Raw genomic sequence first — 25180 nt, 5'->3', positions numbered from 1 at the left:
CTCTCAGTTCCTGATCTATGAAGTAAAGGAGTCACATTATTTCCAGGATGCCTTCCAAGCAGAATTTCATCTATGATCTTGAAAATTTTCTCTTTGCCAAAAAAGGGGGTACATAGTGAAACACCATTAGGTCAAAGTTTGTTATTAACCAGACCTTAGTATTTAGCAGGTATAATTCATCCCCTTGAAACACACCCAGCACAGGAAGTGAACATGTTTCCACGTGCTGCACCACAAGTCAGAGGAAAGTGTTACACTTCTCACTAGTTGTGTTACAGATGAGCCCTACTGAGGGGTTCCTCCTGTGTGTGTGTGCGTGCTCACGCTCAGTCATGTCCAACTGTTAGGACCCCAAGGACTGTAGCCCACCAGGCTCCTCTGTCCATGGGTTGAGTGGGTTACCATTTCCTCCTCCAGGGGATCTTCCTGACCCAGGGATGGAAACCACGTCTCTGGCATCTCCTGTATTTCACGAGGGCTCCTTGAGGGCTTCCTTAGATAAACGTAAATTAAAATTAAATTTGTTTAATATAAGACACCACTAGAGGCACTTCCTCTTAGACACACACCACTGTAGCCAAAACCAAATTTAAAAAAAGAGACAAGGGATCTAGTTCTTTTCCTCTTGACTCTTCTCTGGCCTCTGATACTTTGAGAATTGCTGTGATTTACCCAAGACTGTTCAACCTCCAAGTCCCACCGGTTTGGGGACAATGAAAGGGGCATCGTGGGATGTAGACTTACTCCCGACTGCCACGTAAGGTCTTGAGATGCTACCCTCTCCTGGGAGAAAAAAAAAAAAAAAGTGTGACTTGGCTAATTTATCAACTGCTTCCAGTTCAGAAATTCTGTGGTTCAATGCTGCTAAGTCGCTTCAGCCGTGTCCAACTCTGCCACCCCATGGACTGTGGCCCGTCAGGCCCCTCTGGCCATGGCATTCTCCAGGCAAGAATACTGGAGTGAGTTGTCATTTCCTCCTCCAGGGGATCTTCCTGACCCAGGGATCAAACCCATGTCTCTCGGCAGGCAGGTTCTTTACCACTCATGCCACCTTCAGCAAATTTGTCCAAATTCTCATAATTAAATGGCTATCCAAAGTCTTCTTCATTACAACAACCACCTAGAAGTTCATGCCCTGTGGAAGGCTCAGCACCAAGGACAAAGTATTCCATGGTCGTTGAGGTCAGCTATGACTCTGCTGGGCCAGCTGACTGCCCTGCAGGCTCCTCCGTATGCAGTTCAGTATGATATTCTGATCTCATCAGTAAACACATTATTGTTTGCATGACTGCTTTACCTTAACTTTCCTTCTAATCTGAAGACTTCATATTTAGGTGTATTTGTTGATACACTTAAGCTCAGTCTTGTTAAATCAAACCCAAAATGAACTCCAGGACTCAGTGTCTTTCAAGATTGATGACTATTTACTGAAGAATTCTTCCTTCAGTTTTTTTGAGTTGAGTCACAGACCTGAGAAAAAGAGTTTCTCTCATGTATTCTTCCACCAACCACGCACTTATGCTGCCTGTCATGTGCCAGCCACAAACAAGAGAGCTGCGATCTCTGCGCTTGTTGAGTTGATAGTCCAGACGATCACTAGATGGTATGATTTAAAAACCACTGGTTAACCAACTCAGGGAGGCCCTTCCTGAGAAGGTCACACTTCAGCTGAGACCTGCAGGATGATGGATTCTCACCTTCACCTGTTATTTCTAGCAGGCAAATCACCCAGACTTCTCTTGGGTCTCTTATTTATATTTTGGCCTTGCTGCATAGCGTGCAGGATCTTAGTTCCCCTACCAGGGCTCGAACTCGTGTCCCCTGTGGTGGAAGCTCAAAGTCTTAATCACTGAACCACCAGAGAAGTCCCTGCTGGCTCTCTTTTACAGAAAGCTTCTGATGCTCATTCCAAGAGAAAGTGTGTGTAAGGCATGATCTTGAGACCCGTCAGCACTGGTAGATCCACGACCTCATCCTAGGAGACGTTGTCTGATACGTTCATAGACTGATCTTCAAACAGCATTTGTCCGAATTAGCAGTAAGTAGTCTTGAGGTCAAAAGTGGAAATAATACATTCCTCTTCATCTTGAGTGTGTTGGAGATATTTTCCAAGATTCCTTTTCTGTCTTACCACCGAGATCGAAAACAGATGTTAGACTTACTTCATACCCCAGCCTTGCTCCTTAGTTTTTTAAGAATCACAGTGTTCCTCCACCAGACTCTCTTGCTCTTTCTCCCTCCTGTTCCAGAGTATCATGAAGTTGGTGTGAATCTTCCCTGTTCTACGTGTTTTTCCATCTTTACTGCTCATGTATCCATTCATCACATTTACTATTTTGCAAATCTGTGAGTGTACATACATGGCCTCATGTGGTACTTTTTTTGCAAGTTTGTGTCCTTTTTTCTCAAGTTGATCCATATCAGTCCATTATAAATCTAGTTTATTCCTTTTAACTGCTCACCCCTGTATAAATAAAGCACTTTCTTTCCCGTCTTCTGTTAAGAGACAGTTATGTTGGTCCTCCTTGCTCTTGATTCTCTGTGGAAGGAGATGTGCAGCAGGCAGTGGAACCAAGTCTCAGGGTAGAAGTGTTGTCATCACCACGGAGATTTGTCCAACAGCTCCGTAATGCCAGCAGTATCGTTTAGACATCCTCCAGCAATGGATCCAAAATCCCATTTTTCCTTATTTTCACTGACATCTGGTGTTAACAGATTTGACTTTTGTCAGTCTGATGGGTCTCAAGTAGCACCTCAAGGGTGGGTTCCCTGATAAGTAATGAGGTTGAGCATCATTTCAGATTTATTACTATTTGGTTATTTGCCTGTGAACATCCATCCTTTTCCTGTGTTTCGCATCAGGTTTTTGGTTCCTTATTGACTTACATGAATTCTTTACTCTGTTTTCAGGTGTTAAACATATTTTTTTCTTATTTTCCAGCTTGTAGAAACTTCTGACCTTTATCATACCAGAGTTTAGAATTAGCAGTCAGATGGATTACTTTATGCCTAGTGCATTTCTTGTGCCCTTTTTAAGAAGTCCTCCTTGCCCTGATTATGTAATGATATTCTTTTTTTTTTTCCCCCCAACAAAGTTTTCAAGTTTTCTCTTTCATATTCAAGTCTTTTATCCATCTGGAATTTACCTTTGCTATAAAATTTGAGGGAGGGATTGAATGCCTTTTTTCCTGTGGGTCATCAGTTGTTTAACACCATCCTTTTTTTTTCTTTTAATGTGAATTGTAATCCAGCTCTGTGATAGATGAATCTCCCCTTTTCCATGTCTACCTTTGGTCTTCTATCTGCCTCTGAGCCAGTGCCACTCAATCTCCATCAGTCTGGCATTGCTGTAATTCTTACCATCCCGCAGGTCCTGTCCGCTTTTCCCCCCTCCCCCTTCCTGTTCTTCCCCCCCACCTTCTGTTTCTTCTGCCTCAGGTGCAGCCTTAGGCCATTCTTTGAATGCCGAAACACAATGTGGCATTGTCTTTCCATCTTTGTTGTGCATATGTCTTATTTCATCCTTGCTATACACCCAAGCTGCCTGAGGCTGTGTCCCTTACCAAGGCCACCTGGGGCCCCTTGCTCTAGAGGGGGAGGCATGATCCTACAGACCCGGGGCTGCCACCTTCTGTGTCGTGTGGGTAAAGTACCACCAGTGTTCACAGCCGTCATACGTAAGCATTACCTCAGTCAGCTATAGATCTGTTCCTATGGACAATTCAACCATTGTTCTCTTCCAGAATCTGTGTTCTCATTGTTGTTCAATTGCTAAGTCGTGTCTTTGCAACCCTATGGACTGCAGCACACCAGGCTTCCCTGTCCTTCACTATTTCCCAGAGCTTGCTGAAACTCATGTCCATTGATTCAGTGCTACCATCCAACCATGTCATCCTCTATCACCCCCTTCTCCTCCTGCCCTCAATCTTTCCAAGCATTAGGATCTTTTCCAATGAGTTGGCTCTTCACATCAGATGGCCAAAGTACTGGAGCTTCAGCTTTAGCATCAGTCCTTCCAATGACTGTTCAGGATTGTTTTCCTTTAGGATTGACTGGTTTGATCTCCTTGCTGTCCAAGAGACTCTCAGGAGTCTTCTCCAGCTCCACAGTTTGAAAGCGTCAGTTCTTCGGTGCTCAGCCTTCTTTATGGTCCAACTCTCACATTCAAACATGACTACTGGAGAAACCATAGCTTTGACTAAATGGACCTTTGTCAGCAAAGAGATGTCTCTCCTTTTTAATACGTTGTCTAGGTTTGTCACAGCTTTTCTTCCAAGGAACAATTGTCTTTTAATTTCATGACTGCCTTAAAAATTAAATAACTTATATGGAAAATAACCCTATTAGCTGTGCCACCTTGCACCAGTTATTTAACCTGCCTGAGCTTTCAGCTTGTCATCACAAAAGAAATAGGATCACAATACCTGTGCCACCAGGCTCCTGCCAAGCTTAAATGAGATAGACCGTGCTCAGCACATAGGGAGTTTCAAATCATAGCTTGGAAAGAGGCAAAGGAAAGAGGGAATGGTTGATTGTGGGCTGGGGTGCTGGCTGTCTTATACTCACTTAGGTGGGTGGATGTAGGTGCAAGCAGCCTGCAGGGAAACCTAGTCGGCTTGTCCACCTCTCCTCTGGGGTTGGTCCCAAGCTTCCTCCCCACTTGCACATCCCCAGGACCCTGCAGTGGACAGTTGTCTTTCTCACTCTTAGTCCCCAGCCCCTCACAAGGTCCAAGTGTTTGGCAGATCTAAGGAAGACTCCACTTTCAGTTCTGTTTGATATAAACCTTGATTTCTGCTAGTTTTTCTCATCAGAAGTTTATACCAAGTCTGCCAATCAGAAGTAGGCTCTCAGGGCTGCCTTGAGTTATTCAAGCCTTCCCCTGCTTCTTACATTGTCTGTGTGATGAAGGGGCTTTCTTTCAACATCCGTACAGTGCCCTGCTTTTCCCAGTGCAGATAGCCAGAAAACCCCACGTGGAGAGCCTTCTAGAACAAGGGTCCCCAAGATAGAAAGAACATGCCCCAAAATGTAAAGTACTTGAATCATCCCAAAGCCATCCCCCCACCCCCCGCCGGGTCCATGGAAAAATTGTCTTCCAAGAAACCAGTCCCTGGTGCCAAAAAGGTTGGGGACCACTGCTCTAGAAACCATCACTGAACAGACAGCTGTTTGGGGAACATGGCTAATCCGACCTGTTCCCCTGCTACATCCAGACACGCGTCACACCACTGTGTTCACTGATGATGACATCAGATGCCAGGTTCCCAGGGAAGGATCTGCTCAGCCACCACTAGCTTATTGATTATTGATGCCCAATTAAAGGGCAGGGTTTGAATGCATGCAGGCATCTGAGAAAAGTCCTTATTTGTCTACAGATGAAACTGAACTGTTGTCATTTCCCTGGCAACTTCACGCATCTTTGTGCCTTGGGACCTCAGATGATGTCAAGCAGAGTAGATGCTTCACAGTTGTATTCAGTTTAATGGTTGGCCTTAATCCACTTGTTCAGATTTGGACTTGTGTAAAATCACCCCTCGCTTCCTCTTAATATATTAAACTAGGAGAGAAGGGAAATTTCTTTCCAGGACCTATCGCATTCTAAGGATAAACGCAAATTGTTCTCCTCTGATTGTTAATGACCCACTATTAACATAGTAGGAAGCCCAACGCATTACTGCAGTACCTCTTTTCACATCATTACTCCTAATGAAACTGTTAGCAGGGTAATAGCTTGACCTTTAGCTATGGATTCAGATAGCAAAAATATGTCCTGCTTACCCAATACCTATCCACATAGCATATGGGATGTTTTCAGATCAATCCAACCACAAACCTTTGGCCCCTTTCTCAGGCCTCATCTACCCATGTCACAAGGAATAGGATTTCGTCCTCTGTAGGTAGATTCTAGTTAAAAGTTTCTTTTAAGTTTGAATGTAAGCCAGAAACAGGAATGTCAGTAATATGTTCAGTGGAAATAATTGTTTATAGATGTATTTTTTTCCTGAAAGCCTAATACTTTGCCTTCAAAGGTCTCAGATGCAGACCCAGGAGGCAGAGAGTTCCCTGGTCTCTTGTGATTGAAAGCAGATAAGCTTTTGCTGAAAGGAGAAAAAAATAGCCAGCAATTGTTGCCTTTTGAACATGCAGCAGAATACTTGAGCTCAGGATGAGATTAGAAAGATCCCCTTGGATGCCACCCACGTGTTAGGGGACCTTCCCTCTACTCCTGAACATGCATCTGCTAAGAATCACTTCGATGTCAGCATAATCCAAATCTATTTGGTTTATTTCAAATCTTTACTTCCTAATCTGGGCTAATTTGGATGCATGCATTTCCCAGTCTAGGAAGAGAGGGGTTGCTATGGAAATTAATTACATAAATAATATTATGAGGAAGGAGGGAGATGTTTACCTGTAAGATGGTACACTCAATCATTTTGTGGTACAATTTTCTTATAAACTAATAGGGTGCCAAATACAGGTACTTTTTTATAGTCATTCAAACAGAATTTCAAGAACCTTTCTGCAACTCTGATGAAGAAGTGTCACAGTAAGAAATGTCACTGTGGGTATTTGACTATAATAAAACCTGTTACTTTAAATATATGCCATTAAGACTTTCTATTAATTCAGATAGGCCTTGCTCCTCCAGTTGGCCTAAATGTCTGAGCTATTGTATTTACTTCCATCAGAAACAAAAGCAGAAAGTACGTTTGTTTATTCTTCAGATGTTTATGGGGCTCTTAGTTGGGGGCACTGCAGTAGGTGCTTTTAGGGAGACAAGACACAGGCCCCTGCAGTTGTCTACAGCCTGGTAGAGGAGACTCACAGGCAGCCCCACCCCCAGGATGTTGTCCCCTCTGCCTCTCTCCCGGGTGGAGGCTGCTTACTTGCATGGCCCATGTGCCCTGTGGCGGGCAGCCTGTCGATGTTTTCCCTGGACCTTAATTCTGCCTCCTCCTCCTCTCAGTTGGGAGTTAGGATACAGCCGTTCCATCAGCACCACTCCACATCGTCCTCTCTCCCCCAGGTCCTGCTGGCATCTGGGAAAACCTCACCATCCACGTGACTTCCTAGAGCTAGAGTGTCCCGACCTCGTCCGCACTAGCTCTCAGCCTCCGCTTCAGCCCTACACCACTAACCGCACATCCTGCTGCCCTTTCTCCCTGGCACTTCCTTGCCAACCCCACTGATATTTCCATTCCCTGGTCTCTTAGATCGTCCTATGTCTGAACCATTTTCTGGCTTCACTTGCTTCCTAGATTTGGGTGGAAAGGAAAATGGCTGAAGGAAGCAGTAATTCATTCCGGGGAGGGGAGTGGGCATCTTCACCAACATCTCCAATGCTGTCCTTTATATCCTGTACCTTTGCCAAAACCAGGCAGCAAATGCCTAACCCTGGACCAGCCCTCCCATCGCTATCTCCACTCTGGACAAGGAATTGCCAGGTGCCCTGGAGAAAACGCCTGCCCTGCAGTTGCCACCACAAGCACGCAGCCCTCCTGCTCAGCACCCTGCATCCTCACTGCCTTACAGATGTTCCCACACTCTCCAGGTTCAGTGAGGCATCAGGGGCAGTGATGACCACCTCTGGCCACTTCCAAGTCCACCCCTGTCTTCCCCTTCTCTGGGTTCAGAGGAGGAAGTTTTCCTCCTGATTCTGGTTGAGGGTCACCCCTCTCTCTCCAGGATCCCAACCCCCAGTTCCTCTGGTGTATGGTTCCTCTGATTGTTCCCTCCTTCTCTCTGGATCCTACCCCCTCCAACAGTGCTGCCTGCCTTCCCCCACCCCAGCCCTCCTCCTCCTCTTCTTCCCTGCTCCCACAAACCTGGTGTTTGGAGAGTGCTAACTCTGGTCACCCTCCCCACGTCCTTGCTGGCTGCCAGGGACCCTCTCCACACCTTCCTGGCTCTTCTGCAGTGGGGACTGTGGGTCGCTCCCCTTTAGTGTATTCACACACTCCCACCTGCACCAGACCATGCTTCCCAGCTGCTTCCTGGACTCTGTGCCTTAGCCTCCCTCAGACCCCAGGGGTTCCTGCTGTTCTGTGCTTGCCCAGCACTCTGTTGAAACCTCCCTGCCCGCTGTGTTTTCTCTTGTCATTTTAACAACCACAACATTTGTGCCCCTGAAGTCTACGTCTTCGGCAGAGACCCCTTCCCTGAACTACAGGCATCTGTGTTGAAACAACTGCCAGCCATCCCCCGTGGGGGCTCCACAGATGCCCTAAACTCAGTGTGTCCCAAACCGTGCCTAATGCATCTGGCCCATCCCCTCACAATCCCTCCTCCTGGATTTACAAGTCATGTGAGTCTCCAGAAATGCCAGTTCCCCATCTGTTCCTTCGTCCCTTCTGTCTTCACTAGCGCCACCCTGACTCTATGACTCTGCACATTCCTCAAAGGCGTCCGTGCTCCCCCGCCCAACCCCGACACATAGCTACCCGCCCCAGGCCGCCCTGCATCTCTGCCTGCACAAGTGGATTGTTGATGCTTGTACACTCCCTCCAACCCTACCCCGCTCCCGCATCCTCGGATTTTGCACCTGCAGTTTCAACCAGCTGCCAATCGAAATATTTGGGAAAAAATTCCAGAAAGTTCCAAACAAAACAAACTTGCCAAGTGCAGGCATCTATTTACATAGTATTTGCATTGTATTAGGTAATCTAAATCATCCCTGAGATGATTTAAAGTATATGGGAAGGTATGCGTATAATACAAATTATACCTATGGGACTTAAGCATCCATGGATTTTGGTACCCATGGGGGTCCTGAAACCCATCCCCCACAGATTCCAGACTGTTTATGACTTTTTCCCCTTCTTTCACATTACTGTTTACTTAGGATAAATTTATCAACGTAGGATTACCAATCCAGAGGAATAACAGTTTTACATCCCTCGTCATACACAGCCATCTTATTTCCCAAAAGGGTTTTGCCAGTTTATGCCGACAGTCAAACTTGCATGTGCCAGGTTGACACAATTTTATCAATTTTAGTGTTATCTTAATCGCTTATCTAATTTAGTAGGTATAAAGTGTGTTTTGCAGCTTAGAGGCTTACATGTTACTTGAATGTCTTCCATATTGTTTTTGCTAAGTCTGCTTTGTCCATTTATCCATGGAGGCTTGAAGTTACACTTTTATTTGGGACGAGCTCTTCCTGTGGTGGTGGATTTAGTGCCACTAGCTCTGCCCATTCAAATGAAAATTTTATTTTTTATTCAATAGAAATTGTTTACAGTTAGATGAATCTGACATTTCCCTCTGTCCTTTCTTTTTAAAAGAAACCTTTGAAACATTAAAACCATCACTATTTTAAACACCGAAGAGGCAGTGTGCCGTGACCGCGTGGCAGGCCTTGGCCTCGAGGGGAGCAGGCTGAACAGTGCTCGGGAACGCAGTGCGAAGCAGAAGTGCCAGCCCCAGCACCGCCGCACGCTGTGCGGCTTCGCTCAGATAATTGTCCTGCTCCCTTGTGTCCTGGCACACAACTCCCAGAGCTTCCTTTGTGCTTTTAGGGAGCTCTTCTCTAGGAGCTGCTAGCTCAGGATGCAAGAAGTTGACTCAAAGTAGGATTGGGGCTTTCACTATGACCCAACTGCATTGCTCCACTGAGCGCTGATACAGTTAGCGGGAATCACCATGAGAACATCATCTCTCTGTGTAATTTTCCATTTGATTTTCTTTTTAAGATATTTTTTTGATGTGGGCCGTTTCTAAAGTCTTTATTGAAGCTGTTACAATATTGCTTCTGTTTTGTGTTTGGGTTTTTTGGTCTCGAGGCGTGTGGGGTCTTAGCTCCCTGACCAGGGATTGAACCCGCTCTTCCTGCATTGGAAGTCTTAACCACTGAACCGCCAGGGAAGTCCCCTCCATTTGATTTTGAGTTAACAACAGAAAAGTGAAATACATTAATACACTTGCAGAATTCTGTCATGGGGCCAAGGTACCCCCTAGGAAGCATTTTCTCTGTCTATAAGACACATACACATGGACATGGAGCAATCAGAAAAAGCAGTTTCAGTAGAAGCACAGGATATGGTGTGCAGGATGGGCCCTGCCAAGCTCCATCTTCACCAAAAGAATGTCATATGGATTTGGACTATAGCCACTGCAGAAGTGACATCTTTTAGAAATATACTCTTCCCCGCCCCCCCTCTTGGGGTTATGTTCCTATTTCAAATATGCATTCTCTTTTTTCAAATGTTTAACAATATTTCACATTTTCTTTCAGTCTTCACAGAAAAATATTGCACTGCTAATCACGTGGATAAACTTCCTGGCCCAAGAGACTGGGTTCAGATTCTGCAGGATCAAATCAAACTGGCGAGAAGAAGGTTAAAAAGAGGCTCAGGTATGAATAAGCTGCAAGAAGATTAATTGCAGAAGCCCTCAACTGAATTCTTAGATGTTGCAAAATACAGTTCTTTACTCTCGGATACTTCATTGTCTTTTGTCTTTTGAAGGAGAAGCTTTATATAATTTGCCTTGGTTTTGTATTTTAAAATCTTATTCAAATGATTTTGAAATTCACCCTAAGATTAAACAGTGAAAATTACATCAGGCCATTTATTTTAGCACAAATGAAAAAGATTGCTAATCTCATTGGTAGTTTTAAGTTTGAAACAAGGTCCCTCTTTTATGATCTGTTATGTTACCTATTGGTTTTTTATTTGGATCTGCATGCCTTTATAAAAAGTACTAGTTGTTTAAGGTTAAAAAAAATGAAATAACAATAATCATCCTACCAGAAATACCATGTGAAGTAGAAAGGGCTTTTTAAGTAAAATATTAACTTACCTTTTTTTTTTTTCAACCTGGGCTTGGCTATTCTGGGATAATTCTTCCAGGAAAAGTGAACAGCGGTTGCATTTGCCCATTTAGATTTGGGTATCTGCATTTGCAGTCTCCTCAAATTAGCAATGGGACAGTTTACCAGTGAAGAATCCCTTCGGAGTCGTTTTTCTGCCATTGTGTAGTTATTATTAAAAAAAAATTCCTAATCAAACCTCAGGACCCCTGGCCTTCTAAGAGCCTTCTGTGCTTCTGTGGCTGTGATGTGAGAGTTTGGCAGACAGATTTTATTTATTTTTATTGAAATATAGCTGATTTGCAATGTTGTGCCAGTCTCTGCTGTACAGAGTGACTCATCTAACTCATACATTCTTTTCTTATGCTCTTTTCCATTATTGTTTACCCCAGGATATTGAATATAGTTCCCCGTGCTGTACAGAAGGACCTTGCTGTGTATCCATTCTAAATATGATAATTTGCATCTACCAACCCCAAACTCCCAGTCCATCTCTCCCCCTCCCCCTTTCTCTCTGGCGACCAGAAGCTTGTTCTCTAAGTCTGTTCCTGTCTCGTGGGCGGGCTCATTTGTGCCATATTTCAGATTCCACATATGAGTGACATCACGCGGCATCCCTCCCTCTGACTTACTTCATTTGGTATGATCATCTCTAGTTGCATCCATGTTGCTGCAAATGGCATTATTTCATTTTTTATGGCTGAGTAATATTCCATTGCATATATGTACCATATATTTTCCCATCATCTGGGGAGACAGATTTTAGATGCTAGAATGTCACACTTTGGGATTCAACAGAGATCTGGAGGTTCCATGAGAACAGCAGTACAAACTCAGGAGACTGTCTGTAACACAGCCTCTTGGAATTCTCACCATGAGTAGAAGTAACAGTGACCAAGCCTGCTGAGGAGCCCAGTTACCAGCCCCTGGAAGGAAAGCTCTGGGCTCAGGCTCAGAGTGCCCTTGACAGGACACAGAGCACTGAGGGACCGCGTGGTTTTTCGGTGTGAAAAACCTTATAGTCGGATTTCCCTGGTGGCACAGTGAATAAGAATCCACCTGCCAGTGGAGGGGACGCGAGTTCAGTCCCTGGTCCAGGAAGATTCCACATGCCACGGAGCAACTAAGCCTGTGCACCACAACTGTGAATAAGAATCCACCTGCCAGTGGAGGGGACACGAGTTCAGTCCCTGGTCCAGGAAGATTCCACATGCCATGGAGCAACTAAGCCTGTGCACCGCAACTACTGAAGCTCTTACACCGAGAGCCTGTGCTCTGCAACAGGAAACCACCACCGTGAGAAGCCCTCGCACCAAAACACCGAATAGCCCCTGCTGTCCACAACTAGAGAAAGCCCATCAGCACAGCCAAAAATAAATAATAAATAAATAAATAAACCCTTGCAGGTCTATAAAAGTAAGGCAATGGCACCCCATTCCAGTACTCTTGCCTGGAAAATCCCATGGATGGGGGAGCCTGGTGGGTTGCAGTCCATGGGGTCGCTAAGAGTTGGACACGACTGAGCGACTTCACTTTCACTTTTCACTTTCATGCAATGGAGAAGGAAATGGCAACCCACTCCAGTGTTCTTGCCTGGAGAATCCCAGGAACAGGGGAGCCTGATGGGCTGCCGTCTATGGGGTCACACAGAGTCGGACACGACTGAAGCGACTTAGCAGCAGCACCAGCAGCAGCAGGACTCAACTCCTGGATGAGTTTTCTATTAAAAATTTTCCCTTCCTCCTTCTTTACCCTTCTGGCTTCTTTTTACACTTAACTGATTCTCTTTTTATAAAGAGCAGTGGACTACTAATTTAACTGGTAAACAAATGGATTATCGCTTTAGATAACAAGTCACAGAGAGGTCAGTAGATCCAGTTCCCAGGACTTATGTCTGCTCTTCACCAGCTCTGGCCCTCAGACAAGTCACTAGGTCCTTCTTATCCTTGAGTCTCCATCACTAAGGGGTCAAGAAGTACAGCCAGTCTCAGCGCTGTCCTGAGGCTCCTGGTGTGTGCTGTACAGGAATGTCTATCAATGAAGTTAGCGTACCTCTCAGAAGAGGTCTGTCTTTGGGCACAGCCATGCTTGGCAGTGTGGGGATCCCTGGGGCAGCCACAGTTGCATCCTGAGTCAGGAGACCCACCGGCCTGCTATGCCAGGGCAGCTGCTTTGCTCTTATGGTCCAGGCGTGATTATAAGTGATGCTCCTTTTGCTCTCAAAGGTTTTCAGGCTTGTACAGTAAGTCATGCCCTCAACCTCATCTTTGTCTCCAGTTTTCACTGCCTCTTGCATCCCCAAATCATCAGCAATAAACAGCATAGTGCGGTGCAGAGGACACGCTGCCCTGCTAGCTCTGGTCTGCCATTTACAATCTCCTGGCAACCTAGACCAATGTCTCAACCTCTGAGCCTTGGGTTCTTCATTTATATAACGAGGCTGATGCCTTCCACGAGGTGTTTTCAGAGTTAAAATTAGATAAAGTATTGCCACTGATGGAGAGCAGATATATAATGCTCAAAAAATGCCCATGACCTTATTCTCCTTCCCTTTGCCAACTCAAAACAAAGTGACTCTTTTTTCCTTGCACATCTTAAAAGTACTTCCGTGTCTTTCTCCTGGCATTGTTGGTCAGATTTCTTCCCAGAGGGTCTGTGTTCTCAGAGTTCATGTCCCCATCCCCAGTTCACTTTATTTCTTACTGGAGGATAATCACTTTACAATGTTGTGTTAATTTCTGCAGACAACATCGTGGATCGGTTATATGTATATATATACATAATCCCCTCCCTCCCATCCGACCCTGCTGGGTCATCACAGGTCACTGGCTAAGCTCCCCATGCTTAGAATCCACTGCATTTTGCCCTCTGACTTCACTCCTCTACAAGAACATTTGCCACGTTCGCATCGGATCATCAGATTTCACTTGTTTATATTAACAGTTGAACTTGACCTCCATAGTGATTTTTACCCTGTCTAGTCTCCTTCTTGACACGCTCTTCCCCCAGGTTCTGTGATTTCATTCTGGTTCTCTTCTAGATTCCCCCTCAGTGTCTGGGGTCTCCTTCCCTGGCTCTTTCACTTCTGCCTGTCTCCTCTGTTCTGCATCCTCCCTGGTGACGTGCACTGACCCATCGTCCCCAGCATTCGGCTCTAGGCTTGGCCATATCCTGAGACCCGAGTCTTCATTCCCTGTGCCTCTGCTAATGGGGTCTGTTCATGCCCCTCCCCAGATTAAATACATATGACTTCCTATTGGCTCCCAAATAAAATCCCTGCTCAACACCCCTCTTAGCACGGCATGCATGGTTCTTCACCATCTAGCACCAGCCTCATCTCCTGCCATCAGCTTCTGCCCCCTGAAGCCACATCAGCCCCCTCCCTGGTCTGAAATCGGCTGCCACCCCCACACCCACTTTCTCTCTGCCTGGGAAACATGCAGCATCTGAAAGGCTACTTCCTCCCAGAGGCCTCACAGGCAGCCCAGACACTTCGATCTTCCGCCACCGGAATCATGACAGGGACACACGTGTCTCCTCCACGAGATCCTTGGAAGCAGAGGCTGTGTGTCCCTAAATGTTTAGAGCAGTGTGTGCCACAGCGTGGACACGTGGGAATATTTGTTGAATGAACCAATGAACCAATGAATAGAAACAAAGGGACAGCAGTCCACAGCAAACAGGACTTAGCTCATCGCAGTCACGTGAAATCCCAGAGAATAACCTGTCAGTTCCTTGAGGTTCCAGTGCTTCCCCACACCCCCAGAGCCTGGGGGTGGCTGTGTCCTGGGCATCCCTGCAGCCACTCTCCAGGTGCCTGGCCTTCTTCCTCGGGTCCTTCCTCTCACTTCTGTGCCCCCATCTCCTCAGTCCTCTTTCTTCCCTCCCAATTGCCGCTTCTCCCAGCCTCCCCCAAAGGTTCAGAGTCGTGGGTCAGGATGCCTGGACCTCACGCCGAGTGGATTAACTGAGTAACACCTGGGAAGATCAACCTTCTGCCACGGGTCTCATCTCTTCTCAGACTGAAGGTCTCCTGTCTCCACCTGGAGATGCCTTACAAAGGCCTCCTTGTGACTCTTGACCCCTTAGATCTCAGGCTCCAAGGAAAGAGCTCTTTGCAGCTGACTAACAGGTGTTAGGAAGGACAGCACCGTGCGTCACACTTTGTTCAGTGAGCCCTGGTGTCATGTTGGGTGCATGTCTCAGATGATCCCTAATCAAATTTCAAGAATAAGCCTGAACACTGTCCCTGTTAGTATTAAGTCTTATGTTGCCTGAATTCCGCATTAACCCATCCTGACTGTTTTGAGTACGTGAGCACTTGTATCTACCTGTTGCTTTTCAGAGCAAATTCTCGAACCCCCAGAACAAAAGACACTAAGTCTATTATCAGACAGAATTGAGATTTATCACTGTGAAGAGACTGAAATGTAATACAAGGTTACTCCCACGAGCCACAGCCGCCCCACCCGGCCACCTGCTGCCCTGTGGTCCCTGCACCCTGGTCCCTGCACCCTGGTCCCAGTCGTGCCATCAGCTTCCAGCAAATCTGTACAGGCTCCTTCCACCAAAACCGCTCCCTGTGTTACAAGGGGTTGATGGGAGCACACGGAGGGTGTAGGGAGTGCTCGGAGCTCCTCGGAAGCTTGTGGGGAAAGGATGGGATAAATTCTCATCCTGACGCTGCTACCTGAGGAGCTACAGAGACCACCCGGAGGAAGCGGGCTCGGTGTCCCAGAGCCTGCACCTGACTGATGGCGAGTGACTCACTGATCCCTAAAGGACCGGTAAGTTCTAGTCTGAAGAGTCACCTTCGAAGGCAGAAGACGTGCATCGGGTGTAGCGCGCTGGGCCTGCCCTGAGTACACTGGAGAGCACTGTTCTCAGAGACGCTGGACTAGAGCAACAGGCTCCGTTTTGATGTTGTTCCCCACTCCTGTGTATATTTTATACATAAACACGCCTCTTTTTTGTTGTTTTTTTCTGTTGTCGGATGCTGAGACCAATTACTCTAAGCTCTGGCCTCCATTCCCTTCCCTGTAACACACACAGTGGGGACCTTCCTCCACATCCCCAGACCGATTGGCCAGGGAACACACTTCTTAACCATCTCAGGGTTTGGGCTAGTAATTCCCATGCCTGTTGGTACAGAATGGGGTGCAGTCTCCGCCCCCCTCCCCCATCTCACCTGCCCAGATGACTGCCTGCCCTGCTCTGGGGTTGTTGTCTGATCTGATTTAGGACTTTTTCACTTCTGGCCCTGGCTTTAGATTCTCTGCGCAGAGAGCTGTGATTGGCACCTTGGCAGTTCTCGCCTGCCCTTCTAGCAGGTTCTATCAGTGTCTGAGAAGTGGAAGGTGACATAGAGACCACACAGAGACCACGGGAGAGCGAAAATGGCAGCGCGTCTGCAGTGACTGCCAAGTCGGCTCTGTCTCCCAGTTTTGTCAAATCTTGCCCCACTTCATTCTCTCCAAGCAGCACGGAAGTGGGACCCCAGCAAACGAGCAGGAGCCACATGTGTTGCTGTCGTCACGTGATGGGAACTAAGGGGCCGGGCTTCAATTCTATTGCTTGCTCTTTTTGTGTCTCCTTCTTGGTCTAAGTGACAATACAGTGCCTCAAAGGTATTCCACAGCTTCGACCTGATTTATCGTATTTGGCCCAGTTCCTGGAATTAGGTACACAACTCCACCTGGGCAAAAAATCAACTCACTGCTAAAGCCAGCCCTCACAGCCTCCAGAAAAAAAAGAGTGCCCCCCACAGGCTTGAAAGGTTGTTCTGCAAATCCAAATAGAAACTCATTCAGGGCTCTCATCACATGTAATAATTTTTCTTCGATAACTGGAATGATTCCTTTCCTGGTGTAGATTTTTTTTATAATTTTCATTAGATTATTTCCTTGGCACGGAAATCACAATTTTTTTGTTGTTGTTGGATCTAAGAGTAAAGCTGTCGCTGCTATTACATTTTTATTGGACTTGTTCAATCTTCCTCAAATCTCACAACTTGCCTGTCACCAGAGAAGAAAGACTGTGAGCTTGTTGTTACAGACAGATGTTATAATTAAATTTAAGTAACAGTCATGTTCTTCATCCGAGACACTTGGCCCTGTTCGTGCAGCGGTCAGCTGCTAATTTATACATAATCCTTTACAGATGTGGGGGTTGTGTATGTTTGGTTCTTACAGAGCACATATTTGCACAGGCCTGTTTTTAAAAAATGAGGATAGCTGAATTACAAAGTGATCAACTTCATCCCTGGAACTGATTTTTGTCATCACTAAGTGAAATGCAGTTTTTCATAGGAAGTAGAGAAAGTTACTAAAGTGTAAAATGAACTAAAACTTGAAGTTTTATAGACTCATAAACCTAGAGAGCAGACCTGTAGTTGCCAAGGGGAAGTGGAGTGAGGGAGGGAAGGCGTGGGATTAGTAGATGCAAACTTTTATACATAGGACAGATAAACAGTAAGCCTTTACTGTACAGCACAGGAAGTTATAGTCAATATCCTGGGATAAACCATAATGGAAAAGAATATAAAAAAAGAATGCCTTTATGTATGTAACTGAGTTATTTTGCTGTATAGCAGAGATTGGCACAACATTGTAAAATCAGCTATACTGCAATTTAAAAAATTAATTTAAAAAACCTGAAGTTTTAAAAATGTAGCATATAGTGATGCATGTTATATATGTTTGGACTATTAATAGCAAAGAGATTAAGTCAAGGCATTAACCTGAGTCAAGTCCTTGGTAGAGTCACTTACTAGCTGTTTTATTACCTTAGGTAAATTTCTTAATGTCTGACTCCATTGCCTCATTTGTTAAAATGGGCATAAATTAGACCTACCTTGTAGGGATTGCTAAGGATTAGATGACACGGTGCATATAGTAAGTGCTCAGTAGGTGGTAAGCGTTTAGTAAATGGTGATGCCTATCAGAGCTATTATTATTACTGAAGAAAATTTTAAATCCCAGCCAATGAAAGATCATCTTCCTATTTAAGTTCACTGAAACCAATCAGAAGAGAATAATGTCAGGATGTCCCTAGTGGTCCATTGGCTAAGACTCCAAACTCCCAATACAAGAGGCCTGAGTTCAATCCCTGGTGAGGGGAATAAATCCCACATGCTGAAACTAAGACCCAGCACAGCCAAATAAATAAATAATTTTTAAGAGAATAATGTCTTCTAAATATGAAAATAACATGCTTGTTATTTTTTAAATATGAAATAAAATTTTAAAATTTGTTAAACTTGAACAAAATTTTAAATAGCCATAAACTTTTCATGCAGAGAGAAACACTTAACATTTTAGTGTGAGCGTGTTTTGCCCATAAATCTATTGTCAGAATTCTAATCTTACCATTTGTCCCATCTGGATATGTTTTTCATTATTAAGCATTCACCTACATCTCCATCTTCTCCAACCAAAACTGGTCTTGACTACTCTCTTGGTGTTTTCTCTTTCTGGAGGGTTTAGCAGGTGAGGGGCGATGGGTTTTCCACGGGCCCGCGTGTGGCAATCTGCAGACAGGATGGTAGAGAGGTAAACAAGGGGAAATCTCTGAATGTCTCCATCCATCTCTGAACCCTGATTGTGTCTAAAATCACAACGATCAGGGACTTCCCTGGCAGTCAGTGGTTAAGACTCTGCACTTCCTCTGCAGAGGGCATGGGTTCCATACCTGATGGGGGAATTAAGATGTCAAGCAGCCAAAAAACAAAACCACAGCAAGCAGAACAAGAACAAAGCACTAGTTTGCATCCCACAAACTCAGCATTACAGCGTGTTGCACACATCAGCCCTCACCCAACTGCCCTCTTGGGCACACGTGCAGGAAATTCCAACAGAGCCACAGCCTTCAGACAGAGGGAGCAGGCCAGAGTGATCCCAGTAGCCGTGGAATGTTCCGGCCCGTCCACGGCACGTCCGGGAAATTGACAAGCTCATCACTTACCAGGAAACAAACAGGCACCTTCTTTTTTTTGTACTTGGTGGAAGGTTCTCTGTGACAAAAGGATCTACCTTTGGAAAACTCCTCAGGGCGATTGAAATATATGAGATGAGCAGCATTTTGCATTTTAAAGCATAGAAGTCATGAATCTTTGGAAGAAATGCTTATTATTCTGATTTTATCCATGACTTGATGTCAATTTTAGATTGAGTTTCCAGCCATCAAAAAAGGTTTCATTCCCAAGCTGTCATAAGCCTGCCCCACTGGAATGTTTCTGGGGATGACCAGTAAAATTCTGCCATAGGAATTCACTGACCTCCATGCTTTCAACAATCATGTTTAAACAATTCACCCCAGATTCTGGGTATATACTGAAGCCTATGTAAATAAGTGAAAATGAACTGAAATCATCAATGAGTGATATAATAAGGATCATAAGATATAAAAAAATTTAACACACAAAAAGATTTTATATCATTAAAAAAATTTTTTTTCAAAAAAATAAAAAATAAAAAATTTTTTTTCATTTAAATAATGCTCCTAAAATCTCTAATGTGATCCAGCGTAAACTGAGAAGGGAAAAGAAAGGCGAAAACTATTATGTATGCTGGAGTTTTTAAATTGTATTACCGTATTAGGCAGAATGAATGAATGCCTTGAAACTAATGAGATTTGTATTTTATGTTTGTAACCAGCAGAGGCAGTTGACGGTGATGAACGGCTGGACACTGTTTCTCTAACCCCAACAGGTAAAACACATTTCCATTTTCATCACCCACTGGAAAATATGGCATATGAGAATATTTGCGTTGAAAATATTTTTAACATCAGAGATGCCGATGCTTGAGCAGACTACTTCCATTAAGAGACCCAGCCCTTAGTCCTCAGAGGAGCTCAGTGCCCTGCGTTCAGGGAGATTTTGCAAATTGAATATGAAAAGCTACAGTTTTCTCACATTCTGTTTCATCTTCTTCAAAACCTCAGAACAGCAAGTCCTAAGAATTTAGTGTCACATTTTGCCTTCCCAAACCTTGGGACATTAAAAAGATATCTATTTTAACATAAAATGATATTTCTGTTTAGGTTGGGGATCATCTGTTTTATGATGGGACTCCTGTCTGTTCTGGCCTCTCCTTCCTTCCCCCAAAAGGCTTTGAGGGGCAGTATCACCACTTTCCCTATAATGGGCACCCTTTGAATACTGTGCTTTGAGTGAGTGAATAAGCTGATCCATTTAGCCGGGTGGCTAACACTGTAACCGGATCAGCTGAATATAGCATCTCACTGATGCATCTGCGGCAGGGATAAGCTGCAGACTTCATTCAAACTTATTATTTAACTCTCCAGTAATCCTTCCAACCTTGGACTCTACCTGTGCCTCAGTTCTCACCTGAAAGCCCGAGGGACAGGTGTCCAATCAGTGAGCCACGTGACAGAGTTTATCCCTCAGTTGGTCTCAAGACTCTGTATTGACTGCTCTCGAAATACCTGAAGAGCCTCTACGAACCAAACCCAGACACCCCCTACCCTGCACCTCCCCGACAAAAACCCTGTCAGTGAACAAGCTCAGCTCAGTGTTCTCGCTCCCTTTGACATGATAAAGCCAGCAACTATGAAAGGCATGTGTAGGAACTCTGCCAGGCCACGTGTACACAGGCAGCACTCACCCTGACTTCAAGGTGCACAGACACACATTAGTGAACTTCAGAGTAGGCACGGCTGCACAAGTGAGAACATGCCTTCTCTGTCACTGAGTAACTAAGCAACAGCTAGATGGATAGATAAATGAAATAAACTGCAGAAGCCAACAGCAACCTGCTTCTATCAAGGTCTCACTGGATATAGTCATTACAGAAATGCCAGAAAAGTGGTTTCTCTTCTAGTTTGGCTGTGTGTCCATATTTATGAAGGAAGAGAACTGAAATGCATGATCTCTATTGTTCCTGTCCTTCTCTGAGTGTCAGGACAATTCCCATTATCCTTGTTCTAACCTCCCCCTCCCAGTAGAGGCAGGAAGCGCTGCTACTAATGATGAGATTGTCCCCTTTCGGGAGGCCCTCTGGAGGAACCCCTGGCTGTTCTACTTGTATCTGTTGGCCAAAAAGTTCATTGGAAACTTTTGTTTCCAAAGTCTTATGGAAAACCCCCAATGAACTCTTTGGCCAACCCAGTACTTTTCAGGGTTCCTCCCCAACCAGCCTCATTGTCCCCAGGGCATTTGCACTGCCCATCCTGGCTACCATCTGCCACAGTGAGCTTTTAAGAAGTATATTATTTGAAAACCACTCCCCTTGAAATAATACCTTTGCATTTTCCCATCTGAAGATGGAGGCAGAAAGATGTTTCAGATGAGAAAATTGAATCTGGGATGGTAGAACCACCTCATGGAACTGAAAACACTTTCAAGGACTCTGAGAAAAAAGGAACGTTAGAGATCATCTAGTCCTGTCCCCCGTTTTTATCCAGTCCTTTTATTTTACAGGTAAAAAAGCCTGAGGCCCAGAAACACTAAATGACTTTCTCAAGGTCTCACAGCTGGTTGGTGGCCTGGCCGGAGCCCAGGCCTCTCAGCTCCCAGCCGGTCCACTGCGTAGCTTTCTTAAACCTTCTCTGCATGTTTCCTAGAGATCCTAAGAATTGATGGATGTACTAATCCCTGTAGGATTCCATTTCAGTGTCGCCCTGTCATAAGCCGGCCTGAAGTCTGCTGCAGTTCAGCTCTCGGGTTTGTCTTCAGATTCGAGGCTGTGAGGTCCCAGTGAGGGCAGTTGTGGGACACCCCCGGCAGGTCTTTTCACTAGACTCCTGCTAGAGATTTGATACAAATCACTAGACAGCATGAGAAATAATACCACTTAATCATCTCGGAAAAGGGAAAAGAAGTCACGGATTGGTGCCCGAATCTTGCGGTTGTGGAATTAAATGATCTTGATGAGACTAGCATGTCTCCCCAGAGCCTCTAACCTAAACTCATATCCGGGGGCTTCTCTGAACACAGTGCCACCACCGCATGCTCTCTTCTTACGAGTCTCCTAATGAGACCGTCTGAGACCGTCCCATGCAGCTTCCTTCCTAGATCTGAGACCTCACTGGCCAGGTCGTCCTCATCTGGTCATCTGGTCTATCTGAGCCAGCCACAGTTGGTCTTTTATGAAAGATTTAACAATGCCTTTATTATCCGGTTAAGGTCTTTTTGCTCCTTCCAAATTCATGTGTGTTGAGGAGGGCTAGGGCAGGGGTGTAACTCCCCAAGTGTTTCTATGAACCAGAACCAACCAGGCCAAGTTTATAGTCAGGCGTCAGATGACATTAATCTCAATCCATCACACTTAAGCAACCTTCTGTTTGTCTAGTTTTAACAAAATGAATACAGATTTTACAGTGGAAAAACATTTTCTTAATTTCTCTTCCCTCAACCCTTTCAGTAAGCGTTTTTGAGCAAGGCCAGGAATCAGCACTGAGTTGGGAGACTTCTGAATTTGAAATAGGTTAGTGCAGAGTGTACCTAGGCTTAGATTTTGGGGTCATCATTTGGCATCCATTTACATACTTTTAGAAGTACAGAAAAGTGTAACAAAGAAAAAGTAAATTACTTTTGCCACCCAGACACAGTCATTATTATTGGGTGTTTTTTTTTCCCAGCCTTTTCTCTGTATTTTTTAAAAATTTATATGCTGGAGGTCAAATCCATCCAGTTGGTTCCCTAAGGTTTTGTTCTGTTTTGGTTGACCACCTAATAAGAATTTTCCATTGTATTACAAATCACCATACACATTCTTTTAATAGCTGCACAGTATTCTGTTTTATAGGTAAATCATATTTTATTTAGCCATTTTCTATTGCTGGATAATAGATGTGAACATCCTCTAGAAGTAACACACATTCATGGATTTTCCTGTAAAAAATCATTATTGCAGATTTCTAATGGCCTAAAATTGCTTATCTGGCACACCTAAAGCCTTGGTTAAGAAATAGTGATTTAGAGATAAGACACAGACGCCTCCCCAAGAGGTCCTACGTCTGGCTGTGTCATGGAAGAGCACACAAGCCCTCCCTAGAGAAGGGACCCCCTTCACGCTCTTGTCTCTGTTGTAGGTCATATACTTGACACCAGGAGAGAAAAACCGGAAGACACAGGGACAGCTTTCACTGCCTAGACTTTCTTTAGTGACCCTGCTCCTTAGTACACACAGCTCTTTCACTTGAATCTCCTCAAAGATCCACTAGCATTTCAGGTCACTGCAAGGTGTGGGCGTTCCGTGGAGCTGACCCGTCATGTCTGAATAGTTTTCATATTCTTTCTTTGTCATATGCAATAATCAAGCCTCCAATTTGGTCTAAGATTTTTAAAAAATCATCTTTAGAGTTGAACTTTCAGCCTTTTGACATCCAGCATATCATTCAGTTGGTTCGTTGTCCATCAAAAAGGAGCAGTTTTCTTTTTTTTTTTTTTTTCAATATGAATATGGTAGAGAGTTTGGAAGCACACATTTTAACATAAATTGCTTCAATGCAGTTTATAAAGGAGAGTGGCCCTTTCAGGACTGAAGGAGCAGTGGTGAAAGCCAAGATTAATTAAAACTGTCATCAGCCTCGAAGATGGAAAAGTTGTTTTGAGAGACAGGGTGACTCTAACCAATTAGATGAAATCATTTGTGACATCATTTTCCCCCAAAATAATCATGTCCTGATAAGTGCAAATGATACATGAATTGTCAGGAAAGAAAAACCTTTCACGTAGTTGTGTCAACACAGTGACAAAATACCTAACTGAAAGGTGAGAAACTCAGAGTAAGCAGCCTTCCACATGATACCCTATACGGCTCTAACTGAGTAGTCCAGGCTTGTGGCATCATGTGGCAACTGGCCACAAATGTACTTACCCTTCACACTTCATTCAGTTCTAGCACACGTGCTCTCCACTTGACATAAAACCAACAAATGAAAATGTGGGTTCATTTCCAAGAAGTATTTTGGCATGTGGGTATTTGTTTTACAGAGATATTTATCTCCAGATTCCTTTCTCTAGTTGAGATGGTGAATTTAAAATAACCTATTTGTTTAGAAGCATTACTTTTACACCTCATTTACTGTAGAAAGCAAATTACCTTGAATCTTTGACACTTGACCCAAAGGCCAAAAGTTGGCTTGAAAGGAACTTGGACAGCACAAACACCAAACCTTGGAAAAGGGGGTATGCTACACTGTCACGTAACACATGTCCCTAACACTTATTTGATCGAAGCAGAGAGTGTTAGGGCTCAGAGTTATAGCTCAGGCCTTCAGTCCCATCCCCTCGTTTTGCGGTAAGGCGGCTGAGGAGTGAGGGCTAGGGCCATCCTGGGCTGGGCAACAACTCGTCAACTAGCTAGCGAAACCAGGAGCCTCAATTCCTTCCTACCCTACCCAAGGTACTTGTGCCATACATGTGACACAGGGCAGTTGACCTTGAGCCAGGAGGACAGCTCCAGGGGGATTCTGGAATCCACTAAAGACCAGCTAGTTAACCCAAGGCCATGGGAGGCGTCCCTGTGAAGTGACAATGCTGGTCGCAGCGTGCTACATCTCATCCATGTGTGTCTTTTGTCTCCTTTTTGGAGCCTCCAGGACGGTTCAGAGAAATGGTTTCCATCGCAAGTTTAGTCAGCCTTTTCCATTTCAGGCCAGTTAATAACCCCTTCCCTGAAACCCACCCCTCTGTTCATCACAGAGTCTAACGAAGTACTGTGAACCCAAGCTTTTGTTTTTCTGCAAGGCGTGTTTTAAAATTTGTCTTCTGCCTCTCAGAAGGAAGTCTTGAGGGAATTGAAAAGATTAATTAGTGACCTTTCACCTCTGTTACAATACTATGAATACGATGAATAGGTTGGGAATAAAGGTAGAAACATTTACCTTACGGCTGTGGAATCTGTTAAATATACACCATGAAACTTCAAAGCACTTCCTGCCAAGACTGGGCGAGAGCTTGAATTTTTCACTACTTGAGAGGGGGGTGGGGATTGTTCAGCTCACAGATATGTGCAATGGATTCACAAATTGGAAATATGTGTTGTAAAACTGCAACAGCAAAATCATTTTTGTAAATTAAAAGTGTATTTGTGTTTACTTAACTGTGACTACTGTTCAGACTCTACTCAGAAATCCTTTTTATAGGCTTTCTTAGCAAAAAAAAAAAATTATTCCATACCTATGGATCATGTCTCAATCTTCTGTATATATGTTTTATTAATATGTAAATATTTAGATTTTTTTAAGATTACTATGTTCTTTAAAAAAAAAATTCCACGCAAGGCTAGTTGTGAAAATGGTGTATAACATGTGTTGTGATATCAAGTCCCAAGACGCCCTTTATGTCTGTTCTGGAAGAAAACAATAAATTACTTTAATTGAATGCGCCTGTCTCGT

At 44.5% G+C, this 25180-nt stretch overlaps 1 protein-coding gene across 4 annotated transcripts in view; it reads left to right on the top strand.

Moving 5' to 3' along the window:
- BEND7 (BEN domain containing 7) overlaps window positions 1-25166 on the top strand; it is an 85049-nt gene extending 59883 nt beyond the window's left edge. For 2 of the 4 annotated variants that reach the window (XM_018057124.1, XM_018057122.1), the window contains 2 exons: window positions 10241-10360; window positions 19471-25166. In XM_018057124.1, the coding sequence (XP_017912613.1) occupies window positions 10241-10360; window positions 19471-19622 (272 nt within the window). In that variant the 3' untranslated portion in view covers window positions 19623-25166. Of the gene's footprint in view, window positions 1-10240; window positions 10361-19470 lie in introns of those variants that run through there. The other 2 variants (XM_018057123.1, XM_018057125.1) reach the window with 2 other exon arrangements.

This window comes from Capra hircus, chromosome 13, assembly GCF_001704415.2.
Source record: "Capra hircus breed San Clemente chromosome 13, ASM170441v1, whole genome shotgun sequence".
In the NCBI taxonomy this organism is placed as follows: Eukaryota; Metazoa; Chordata; class Mammalia; order Artiodactyla; family Bovidae; genus Capra; species Capra hircus.
The sequence above is the reverse complement of the archived record's forward strand: the minus strand, read 5'-3'. Positions and strand labels throughout refer to the sequence as shown.